Below are 12,363 nucleotides of genomic sequence, written 5' to 3'. Positions count from 1 at the left end.
AATATTGCTGTACAAACGGTAACTGGAGAAATGTAATCGAACAAGACAATCACCTGACCTCTTTCAATCCAGTCCAGCCTTCCATAAATCTTCTCATCTTTCTTCTCACCAGGGTCAGAGGAGTCGCCCGAGCCCCTTCCCATCCCTACCCTGTTGCTGGGCTACTACGATAACTATGACCGTAACTTCCTGGCCCTGTCGCCCCTGGCGCTGCCCTTCTGGGAGAAGCTGCTGTTGGAACCATATGGGGGACAGAGGGACGTGGCCTTCCTGGTGCTCTGCCCCAACTCTGAAACACTGCTGGCCGGGGCACAGGCCTTCTTCCGGGAGCTCAGCGCTGTCTACGAGGTAAGTCCTCTTATACTACTGTATCCCAAACCTCTCCTCTAGCAATTCCTTAGTTGTTGTTTCCTTCAGAATATACAATTACCAATTAGACGCCTCCACCTCCTGTGAATGTTTGAAGACACTGGGTGGGATACTGTGTATGTGCTCTATAGTCCTTGACCCCTACTTTTTGTCATTTTCAGACGTGTCGGTTGGGGAAACACAGACCCCTAGCAAAGGTCTCCAGAGATGGGCTGGTGCGTGTGGGGGCAGAGACAGAAACTGAGACCGATAAGGAGAAAGAGAAGGAGAGGCATGAGGAGGAGCAGGTAGACCAGTGGTTCACAGGGCCCTGGGCTGGACAGCAACACAGCGACAACCTCAGAAAACTCAAACTCTATGCGCGCACCTGCAGGAAGCAGCTAGGTGAAACACTGAACTTTATGATTGCAATTGTCTGAAGTGATGAAGGGACATTGTACCAGTTGGGACATATGAGTACTCTTGGCATTCTCTCAACCAGCTTCATCTGGAATGCTTTTCCAACAGTCTTGAAGGAGTTCCCACATATGCTGATCACTTGTTGGCTGCTTTTCCTTCACTCTGCGGTCCAACTCATCCCAAACCATCTCAATTGGGGTGAGGTCGGGTGATTGTGGAGGCCAGGTCATCTAATGCAGCACTCCATCTCTCTACTTCTTGGTCAAATAGCCCTTACACAGCCTGGGGGGCTGTGTAAGGGCATTGTCCTGTTGAAAAATAAATGATAGTCTCAGTAAGCGCAAACCAGATGGGATGGCGTATCCCTGCAGAATGTTGTGGTAGCCATGCTGGTTAAGTGTGCCTTGAATTCTAAATAAATCACTGACAGTGTCACCCGCAAAGCACCATCACACCTCCTCCTCCATGCTTCATGGTGGGAACCACACATGCAGAGATCATCCGTTCACCTACTCTGCGTCTCACAAAGACACGGCGGTTAGAACCAAAAATCTCACATTTGGACTCATCAGACCAAAGGACAGATTTCCAACAGTCTAATGTCCATTGCTTGTGTTTCTTGGCCCAAGCAAGTCTCTTCTTATTATTGGTGTCCTTTAGTAGTGGTTTCTTTGCAAAAATTTGACTATGAAGGCCTGATTCTTGCAGTCTCCTCTGAACAGTTGATTTTGAGATGTGTCTGTTACTTGAACTCTGTGAAGCATTTATTTGGGCTGCAATTTCTGAGGCTGGTAACTCTAATGAACTCATCCTCTACAGCAGAGGTAACTCTGGGTCTTCCTTTCCTGTGGCGGTCATCATGAGAGCCAGTTTTATCATAGCGCTTGATGGTTTTTGCGACTGCACTTGAAGAAACTTTGAAAGTTCTTGACATTTTCCGGTATTGACTGGCCTTCATGTCTTATTAATGATGGACTGTCTTTTCTCTTTGCTTATTTGAGCTGTTCTTGCCATAATATGGACTTGGTCTTCTGTGTATATGGCTATCTTCTGTATTCCACCCCTACCATGTCACAACACAACTGATTGGCTCAAACGCAAAGAAATTCCACAATTAACTTTTAACAAGGCACACCAGTTAATTGAAATGCATTCCGGGTGACTACCTCATGAAGCTGGTTGAGAGAATTCCAAGAGTGTGCAGAGTTGTCATCAAGGCAAAGGGTGGCTACTTTGAAGAATCTTTGTTTAACACTTTTTTGGTTCCTGCATGATTGCATATGTGTTATTTCATAGATTTGATGTCTTCACTATTCTTCTACAATGTAGAAAATAGTTCAAATAAAGAAAAACCCTTGAATGAGTAGGTGTGTCCAAACTTTTGACTGGTACTGTATGTATATACACTAACCATTGCCGCAGGAAGTAGGGGTGCTGAGAGTGCTGCAGCACCCTCACCCCTAAACACTAACTACTCCATGCATTTCAACTCTAAATCCTCCCCTATGTTTTCCTTCATCCAGGTCCACAGTTGTCTGCCCTGTCTTTGGACAGCAGTCTGTTGTTACCCCCCAAGCCTCAGCCAACTCCAGCCCCCACGCCCTCCTCAGCCCAGCCTGCCCCCTCCTCCAGCCAGCCCCCCTATGGTCCTGGGGCCCCTGCTGAGGGAGAGGCAACAGCCCCCCCAGTGGCCCACAGCTCAGAAAGCACCCCAACACCTACAGCAGCAGCAGCCTCGGGCCAGCCAGGTCCAGCAGAGAGCACCCAAGGAGGGTCCACTGAGGTCAAGAATAGCCCCAATGCCCCACCACCACCACCTAGCCAGCCAGAGACCCCTGAGAGGTGAGGACCCAGGGCATCTATGCTTCTATATTACTATTGTATTACTATGTTATCATGATATATGTCTCCGCCCCCTGTCCCAGTGTGGCGGAGCGGGAGCGAATCGGCATCCCCACGCTGGCGGACTCGGCCGATAGCCATGCCCACCCCCCGGCCATCGTGATCTACGTGGTGGACCCCTTCCTGTGCTCGGGCCGAGCGAGGGATGGTGGAGGAGGAGGAGGAGAGGAGGAGGAGGGTGAGGAGGTGGAGGCAGGCAGTGTGTGGTTACTAGGGCTGCTGCGTTGCTACACAGAGATGCTACAGACATTGCCGGAGAGCATGAGACCAGCACTGGTGTTACAGGTAAGATTATATACTGTACTGTACTCCCTCCTACGCCACCTATAGCTTTGCTTCTGTATGGTTCAATGTGAATGGCTGTATGGATGAGTGACTGAGACTGTGGGGGAACACCCTAATCCCTACATTGTACACTACTTTTGACCAGAGCCCTGTAGTCAAAAGGAGTGCACTATATATGGAATAGAGTGCCAGAAGACACCGTCTGGGTGTCCTACTACGGCTAACAGCAGTGAATAGTTCCCGAGGTCAATCTGCTCATACCAGAGTGCTCATTCATTCTCTATGGGTTGTCCAGGTGGTGCCATGTCAGTACCTGCTCCAGCCAGCCAGTGGTGAGAGCCCTCTGTACCTGCAGCACCTGCGCTCCCTGGCCTTCTCAGCCTACTCCCAGTGCAGACGCCTCCTACCCACACAGACACACATCAAGTCTCTGACCGGCTTTGGCCCCGCCTCCACCCTAGAATCTGTGCTCAAGAGTCCAGAGGTAAGGCTTGGACAAACACACAACTAAAGACATGTACACCCATTCAAAGTCACACACAGGCTTCAAACAGACACATAGGGGCCTACCCTACCTACACATCTCATCTGGTTAGTAAATGCTCCAAATGTCTGACAATCCCACTCTCTCCCCCTTCCTCCTCACTCCCCATCCCGCTCTCTCCCCCTGTCCCCTCCCCAGCACCCCAGCCCTCTACAGGGCTACTCTCCCCCGTACATTCTGGGTCCTACCCGTGCCAAGCAACCAGAGCCAGGGGAGGTGTGGGCAGAGATCCCTCCCAGGTACAACGTGCTGTTTGTGGGCTACTGCCTGTCCCACGACCAGCGCTGGATCCTGGTTTCCTGCACCGATCAACAGGGAGAGCTACTGGAGACCTGCATCATCAACATCGATGTGCCCAACAGGTAGTCAGTCAGTTACTCAATCACTCAGGGCCTGGGTGTGGGATATCTATGAGGTGTTGATGATGCTGTGCTAATGTTAGATAATGTCAAATCCTTTCATCCTGTTGTTCATTAAATTACATCATATAAAATCTATTATACATAGTAGGCTAGGCTATATTATATTGAGTAAAGTAATACACTTTAATGTAGCATTTCAGAACCTTTATATTTATACAGTTCATGATGCTATATAGACATTACCAAATGTTCTTCTTGTCACTCCGTGCTCCTCCTCAGAGCGCGGTGGCCCAAGGTCTCAGCCAGGAAGATGGGACTGCAAAAGTTATGGGACTGGTGTGTCGGCATCATCCAGATGACCTCACTGCCATGGAGGATTGTGATTGGTCGGCTGGGCAGACTAGGACATGGTGAACTGAAAGGTGAGTTCAGCGTAGTGCAGCTAACTCTGTTTCAATATCCCTGGTGTTTGGTGGAAGGTGAGATCTGCTGGAACTATTGTTTCGATATTTTCTGCCCCAGTATTTCAGTTGATCCAGAGGGGATGACAGGAGACTGTAGAACAATTCACTGTATTGACCTGAGTCTCCCTCCCTCCCTCCAGACTGGAGCGTTCTCCTGGGGGAGCACTCTCTCCACTCCATCAGTCGCCAGCTGAAGGAGGCATGTCGTATGTGTGGCATCTCCTCCGCCGACTCCCCCTCCATCCTCAGCGCCTGCCTGGTTGCCATGGAGCCCCAGGGCTCCATCGTGGTGATGCCAGGTTAGCAGCAGCACTGCTGGGCCCATGGATGATGTGTTTAGTTAACCTTCCAGATATAATAGACATATTTAATAGATGTTATAGGAGCTCACTCTGTAAGCCCTGGAGTTGCAGATACAACATGATGTTATGAGCCAAGGGTGAACAGTGTAATAGTGTGTTTAACCACAATGCTGCCACACACTCAGGGAGTACTGCGAGCTGCCACACTCACTTCACAGCACACAGTAATGCAGACATAATGGCGATTGCAGCATTTTGAGGTAAGGTTAGGACAAATGGATTTTACAGTATAGACTGCACTGTAGCACATTGTGCACAGCAATACAAACTTTAACACACTCAAAGGATTTCATTGCCAAACACACAGCAAGCTCTATTGAGGTAAATCTTACATTACATACTATTTATAATAAGTTGGTCTGAATTGGTCTGAAGCGGGCTGTTGGAAATGTGCAGTGTTCAGTCCCCATCAGCTTCCCTGGCAACGGAGCGCCGGAGCATTTCCATCGTCATGGAGGCCAAGTTCATGGGATTTGTTGCATGACAGGGCCCATAGCTTTACTATCATACACATGGCACTTTTGTTTGTGCGCGTGTGTGTGTGTGTGTGTGTGTGTGTGTGTGTGTGTGTGTGTGTGTGTGTGTGTGTGTGTGTGTGTGTGTGTGTGTGTGTGTGTGTGTGTGTGTGTGTGTGTGTGTGTGTGTGTGTGTGTGTGTGTGTGTGTGTGTGTGTGTGTGTGTAGACGCAGTGACGATGGGCTCGGTGTTTGGTCGCAGCACAGCCCTCAACCTGCAGACGTCCCAGCTGAACACCCCTCAAGACGCTTCCTGTACCCACATCCTGGTTTTCCCCACCTCCGCCACCACACAGCTGGCTGCCAGCTCCTACCCCACAGAGGATAACGCCGGTAAGGGCTCCACATTAGACCTCCATGTTGAATGCAGTGTACAAGTTTATTCAGTACAACCAATATGTTAGCGGCAATAACATTATATCTAAAAATCTATACTTGAGCTGGAAGGCTTAATATCGGTAATTAGGTATTTTATACATCTTACAGTAACTGTAACTGTTGCTGGATTTAAGTTATGTGAAGTTCACAAATATCCCCACCAGAGGGTGCAATTCTCAGGATTGTTTGGAATGGGATCAGAGGAAGATACAGTGGACTACACCTCTTGTGTATGAGATGTGTGTATGTAACTGACTAGATGGATAACTCTCTACTGTGTTTCTGTCTCCAGACGACATGTTCGACCTGCCTTTCCCTGACGAGCTGGAGAATGACATAGGACATGACATTCTCAACCTGCACCCCTCCCCCAACACTTCCCCCGTTCCCTCCCCTGGCTCCCCCTCTGGCATGGGGGGAAGCTCACACTTCCAGCATAACAGGGTGAGTTCAGGAACCAGGCTAAGTGACTAAATTCATATGAACATATATCCTTAATATTCCCTCTGTCCTCCAGAGTCAGGGAGAGAGGTTTCTGTCCAGGGAGAACCCTCCGGAGGAGCTGAAGCAGCAGCCTCTAGCCCTGGGATACTATGTCTCCACTGCCCAGGCCGACAGCCTGCCTCACTGGTTCTGGGCCTCCTGCCCTCAGGCTCAGAACCAGTGTCCACTCTTTCTCAAGGTAAGGGATCCACGTACTTGTTGATTTTGTGTGAGGGTGGGGATGCATGCGTGCGTGTGTGTGTGTGTGTGGGGGGGGTATGGGATGGGTGTGGGTGAATACTTTTGTGTATGTATGTGTAAGTGTGTGTTCAGACACTTACCCCTGTTTCTCCCCTACAGGCATCTCTACACCACCACATCGCCATTGCCACAGCCCAATCAGATGAGCCCAATCAGACAAGCTCAGACAAGACGACCAAGAGGATACCTCACCCGCTGGACTCCAAGACCACCTCTGACGTGCTCAGGTTAGTAGGTTTTGCTATATGCCCAGTACCTATGGTTACAAAACTCCACTAACTTTCCCAAAATTAAAACAGGATTTCTGGAAAACCAGAGAATTCTGAAACCCTCCCAGTATCCACTACCCATCCCATCCTACCTTCTTCTACTGTATAACACTCTATCGTCTCCTCTTCTTACTCTGTCATATTGGTTGTTATTGTCACTAACTTGCCCTCTGTGATGAAGTAGTAGCATTTGTGCAGGGATCATTTGAAGGCTATAAAGGTCAACACTTCATTTAGTATGATGTATGTTCATGTTATGTGTTTTCTAACCCCAAACCCTGGTGCTCATGTCTTGCGTCCTGCTGTAGGTTTGTGTTGGAGCAGTACAACGCCCTCTCGTGGCTGACGTGTAACCCTGCCACCCAGGACCGCCGCTCCTGCCTGCCCGTCCACCTGGCTGTGCTCACACAGATGTACAATGCCGTCCTCAACATGCTCTAGCGATGGGACTTACTAATGGACAGCTGAGGAAACTGAGTACTGTACAATCCATGGCCTCTGAGGTCATGTGTGCCTGCCTGTCTGCCTGCAATGTCTCTGCCGGGACACCAGGGAGAGCCAGAGGTCTGTTTAAAAAAATCAGGACGGACAGATAGGGTGAGACTTATGGACCCCTTTTACACCTAGTATTACCATGTGATCTGTGATCAAATCATGGCTTTAATTCAGTGGATTGATGGCCAAAATGGTGGCAGTAGGACAACAGATTGTGCTGGTCCTTGGTTGGGAAAACAAGCAAACGCCTATGTACAGTACAGAGAGACCTTTGAACATGAACAGTATGGTCAGCCATGAGACCAGGGAGAGAGGTTTCTGTCCAGGGAGTGCAATTCTTACCTTTAAAAAACGGTTATTGTAAGATGCGGTGATGTGCCAACAACCATCTGAAAAGGCACGTACCGTCTGAGAGAGAAGATGGAGATATCCAGCTATGCCCTTTTTATTGACATAATAGGACATTTCAGTGTTACACTTGTCATTATCAGATCAGCATTGTTGTACAGGAGGACTTTTCACCCTGTTCCTGTGAGACTGAAGATGTTTTGAAGCCATGGAGGAAACATGTTAAAGGGTGCACTATGTGACCTATAGTGTGGTCCTGCATGAAGACTTGGATCATCCCCCTTACCAGCCATAACAGTGATACCCTGGGAGGTACATACATCCTCATGTAGGATGGGAGCCTGGGAGCCACCTGCATAGGTGTCCTGTATCTGCCCCACACTGCACAACCAGGGAACCAACTGACCATAGCAACACAGCAGCTTCCTACCTTCAATAACACTTTTACACGTTTGTAAGGAACTGTGGTTGTGAGTTCATTGGCTCGCGGTTTAGTAATGAAATTCATACCAACAACCATAAAAGGGCGTAGAACACAACAATTTCCTGTGAGGTCAAAGAATTTGATAATGGCACTTTTTCCTTACTTTTGGAAGTGACAATTTTATTGCTGTACATATGAACACACTGAATACTATTTGACAAATAATGTTTATAGAGTTAAACTGACATTTGTGAAGAATTTAGAATTATTTTTAATATTTAAAATTACATTTTGAAGACAAAAAATTATCAAGGTCTTTTCCAAATTTAATATCAATCACCTTGGGGTCGGAAATGGAAATTGACGTTTTGAAGCAAATTGTAAAAAAAAGAAAAAAAAAAGATAAAATGTCATATTTATATATAGTATATCATGCATATAAATTCATATATATATAAATATGTACACATGTGTATATATATATATGTATATATATATATGTGTGTGTATATAAATATATTACTTCTCTAAAACAGCCACATGATGGTGATAGTGGTTTATACATAACTTTCTCTTTGAAGAGGCAAATACAGTATAAATCTTTTATCAAAGAAAATGTATTTTAGTTCTATACTTTTATATTTTTTTCAATTATTGAAATGTCAACTTTTTGCCATTTTATTTAATGAGTCTAAGTTAAGGAGCTTAATACTGTAGGAAAGATATATTTATAAAGTGTCTCTCTTCTCCTGCTAAATAAACTTGAAATAGGCAATAGATTTCAATGGTATGTATTTGAGCATTACATGGGTGTTGTATATTTAACTAATATGCTTTATTTCAGTGGTGGTCCTAAATGATGTCAAGCAAACCATCAGAAAAGCCTATTTCTTGAGCTCCACTCAAACAGCCCTGCTATTTGTACAATTCCTAGCATGTTTGTATATACACTTTTCACCTGTGTTTTTTCGAATTTCTCAAAGCTGTACATTTCATGCTGGTTTAATTGACTTTATTTTAAATAATTCCTATAAAGTATTTTTTGCTGTGGGCTTTTTTAAATATAAATATATACATATGAAGTCTCATTCAAAATACAGCCACGGGTGTATTGCCAAGAAATGTACATTAAAGTACAAAAGAGGACAAGTTTGCAAATTTGTTACATCTGCCATCATTTTGAATATGAGACAGATCTATCTTGGAGAAGAGATCTGTGACTTTTACACTCTTTTTTTTAGTAAATTATTAAAACTCCTGAAAAAAACTCCCGTTGAGTGTGTGTGTTCTCTATGCTGTCTTATTCGACACTGGAGTCTTTAATCTTTTGATATCTTTATATGATTATGGACAGTGCCATTCAGATCACTCATTGAATTTGAGACAAGCTGCATGATTAGTCCCAGACATTGATTCCATTGCCATGTTGTGAAAGGAACTACATGTGATGTGGTTGGAATGGTCTGGCGCGTCAATGCTCTGCTATCTGCATTTGTGTAGAAGAGAGGAGAGGGGAGGAGAGGGCTTGTTAGCATGTTTCGATGCTTTCCCCTTGTCCTGTCAACACAGAGACCTGTGAATTGGATCAACACCTCGGACGCCCAATCACATCTGCCCTGCATATTGGAGACTATGTGGGAGACATGCTGAGAGCTGCTCTCTCATGGTACTGTAGAAGTCCAAACACGACTTGTTCGCTCACTAACACTGTCACAATCTTGACAACGTTGTTGTAGCATACGTCAGCTTCTAACGTATTGAAACAAAACAGAAACATGAATGATAGTGTTTCCTTGCACCATGCTGGTTTCATTCATATATCTGTATTGTAGTGGGGTAATATTTGATTCATAAGTATATTATATACAGTACCAGTCAAAATGTTTGTACACACCTACTCATTCCAGGGTTTTTCTTTATTTTTGCTATTTTATACATTGTAGAATAAGTGTTAAACAAATCAAAAATATTTATATTTGAGATTCTTCAAAGTATCCACCCTTTGGCTTAATGACAGCTTTGCACACTCTTGGCATTCTCTCAACCAGCTTCACGAGGAATGCTTTTCCAACAGCCTTCAAGGAGTTCCCACATATGCTCAGCACTTGTTGGCTGCTTTTCCTTCACTTTGCAGTCCAACTCATCCCAAACCATCTCAATTGGGTTGAGTTTGGGTGATTGGTCAAATAGCCCTTACACAGCCTGGAGGTGTGTTAGGTCATTGTCCTGTTGAAAAACAAATGATAGTCCCAGTAAGCACAAACCAGATGGGATAGCGTATCACTGCAGAATATTGTGGTAGCCATGCTGGTTAAGTGTGCCTTGAATTCTAAATAAATCACTGACAATGTCACCAGCAAAGCACCCCAACACCATCACACCACCTCCTCCATGCTTCACAGTGGGAACCACACATGCAGAGATCATCCGTTCACCTACTCTGCGTCTCACAAAGACACGGCGGTTAGAACCAAAAATCTCACATTTGGACTCATCAGACCAAAGGACAGATTTCCACCAGTCTAATGTCAATTGCTTGTGTTTCTTGGCCCAAGCAAGTCTCTTCTTCTTATTGGTGTCCTTTAGTAGTGGTTTCTTTGCAGCATTTCGACCATGAAGGCCTGATTCTTGCAGTCTCCTCTGAACAGTTGATGTTAAAATGTGTCTGTTACTTGAACTCTGTGAAGAATTTATTTGGGCTGCAATTTCTGAGGCTGGTAACTCTAATGTTCTTATCCTCTGCAGCAGAGGTAACTCTGGGTCTTCCTTTCCTGTGGCGGTCCTCATGAGAGCCAGTTTCATCATAGCGCTTGATGGTTTTTGGGACTGCACTTGAAGAAACTTTGAAAGTTCTTGACATTTTCCGGTATTGACTGACCTTCTTGTCCTAAAGTAATGATGGACTGACATTTCTCTTTGCTTATTTGAGCTGTTCTTGCCATAATATGGACTTGGTCTTTTACCAAATATGGCTATCTTCTGTATTCCACCCCTACCTTGTCACAACATAAATGATTGGCTCAAACGCCTTAAGAAGGAAAGAAATTCCACAAATGTACTTTTAACAAGGCACACCTGTTAATTGAAATGCAATCCAAGTGACTACCTCTTGAAGATGGTTGAGAGAATGCCAAGACTGTGCAAAGCTGTCATCAAAGCAAAGGGTGGCTACTTTGAAGAAAACTTTTGACTGGTGCTGTGTATATATATATATATATATATATATATATATATATATAGAGTGTATATATATGAGCTGAAATAAAATATTGCACAAAAAGCTTATTTCTTTCAAATTGTGTGCACATATTTGTTTACATCCATGTTAGTGAGAATTTTTCCTTTGTCAAGGTAATCCATCCACCTGACAGGTGTGCCATATCAAGAAACTCATTAAACAGCATGATCATTACACAAGTGCACCTTGTGCTGGGGTCAATGAAAGGCCACTATAATCTGTGCAGTTTTGCCACACAACACAATGCCACAGATGTCTCAAGTTTTGAGTCAGCGTGCAATTGGCATGCTGACTGCAGGAATTTCCACCAGAATGTTAATTTATCTACCACAAGCCACCTCCAACGTCGTTTTAGAGAATTTGGCAGTACGTCCAAACGGTGTCACAACCGCAGACCAAGTGTAACCACGCCAGCCCAAGACCTCCGCGTCCAGCTTCTTCACCTGCGGGATCGTGTGAGACCAGCCACCCAGATAGCTGATTAACCTGTCTAGAACTGGGGTTCCGCTAGCGGAAGCCCTCGCCAACAGCCAATGAAATTGCAGGGCGCCAAATACAAATCAACAGGAATCTCATAAATCAAATTTCTCAAACATACAAGTATTAGGCACCATTTTAAAGATAAAATTCTCGTTAATCCAGCCACATTGTCTGATTTCAAAAATGCTTTACAGCGAAAGCTCCACAAACGATTATGTTAGGTCACCACCAAGTCACAGAAAAACCCAGCCATTTTTCCCGCCAAAGAAAGGAGTCACAAAAAGCACAAATAGAGATAAAATGAATCACTAACCTTTGATGATCTTCATCAGATGACACTCATAGGACTACATGTTACACAATACATGTATGTTTTGTTCGGTAAAGTTCATATTTATATCCAAAAATCTAATTTTACATTGGCGTGTTACGTTCAGTAGTTCCAAAACATGCAGTGATTTTGCAGATAGCCACATTAATTTACAGAAATACTCATTATAAATGTTGATAAAAATACATGTGTTATACATGGAAATATAGATAAACTTATCCTTAATTCAACCGCTGTGTCAGATTTTAAAAAAAACTTTACGGAAAAAGCATAAACTGAGTACGGCGCTCAGAGCCCAAAACAGCCAAAATAAATATCCGCCATGTTGCACCGTCAACATTAGTTAGACATAGCATTATAAATATTCACTTACCTTTGATGATCTTCATCAGAATGCACTCCGAGGAATCCCAGTTCGACAATAAATGTTTGATTTGTTCCATAAAGTCCATCA

The 12,363-nt window shown here is 44.7% G+C and overlaps 1 protein-coding gene across 3 annotated transcripts in view; it reads left to right on the top strand.

Moving 5' to 3' along the window:
• LOC139543540 (mediator of RNA polymerase II transcription subunit 13-like) overlaps positions 1-9,127 on the top strand; it is a 108,441-nt gene extending 99,314 nt beyond the window's left edge. For all 3 annotated transcript variants that reach the window (XM_071349719.1, XM_071349720.1, XM_071349718.1), the window contains exons 19-31: positions 113-348; positions 531-753; positions 2,292-2,610; positions 2,694-2,955; positions 3,251-3,439; positions 3,638-3,861; positions 4,141-4,283; positions 4,466-4,624; positions 5,371-5,535; positions 5,873-6,024; positions 6,098-6,262; positions 6,424-6,551; positions 6,902-9,127. In XM_071349719.1, coding sequence (XP_071205820.1) covers positions 113-348; positions 531-753; positions 2,292-2,610; positions 2,694-2,955; positions 3,251-3,439; positions 3,638-3,861; positions 4,141-4,283; positions 4,466-4,624; positions 5,371-5,535; positions 5,873-6,024; positions 6,098-6,262; positions 6,424-6,551; positions 6,902-7,034 — 2,498 coding nt within the window. In that variant the 3' untranslated portion in view covers positions 7,035-9,127. The remainder of the gene's footprint in view (positions 1-112; positions 349-530; positions 754-2,291; positions 2,611-2,693; positions 2,956-3,250; positions 3,440-3,637; positions 3,862-4,140; positions 4,284-4,465; positions 4,625-5,370; positions 5,536-5,872; positions 6,025-6,097; positions 6,263-6,423; positions 6,552-6,901) is intronic.
• Positions 9,128-12,363: the final 3,236 nt, after the last annotated feature.

Source organism: Salvelinus alpinus, chromosome 18 (genome assembly GCF_045679555.1).
Source record: "Salvelinus alpinus chromosome 18, SLU_Salpinus.1, whole genome shotgun sequence".
NCBI lineage: Eukaryota > Metazoa > Chordata > Actinopteri > Salmoniformes > Salmonidae > Salvelinus > Salvelinus alpinus.
This window is presented reverse-complemented; position numbering and strand designations above follow the sequence as displayed.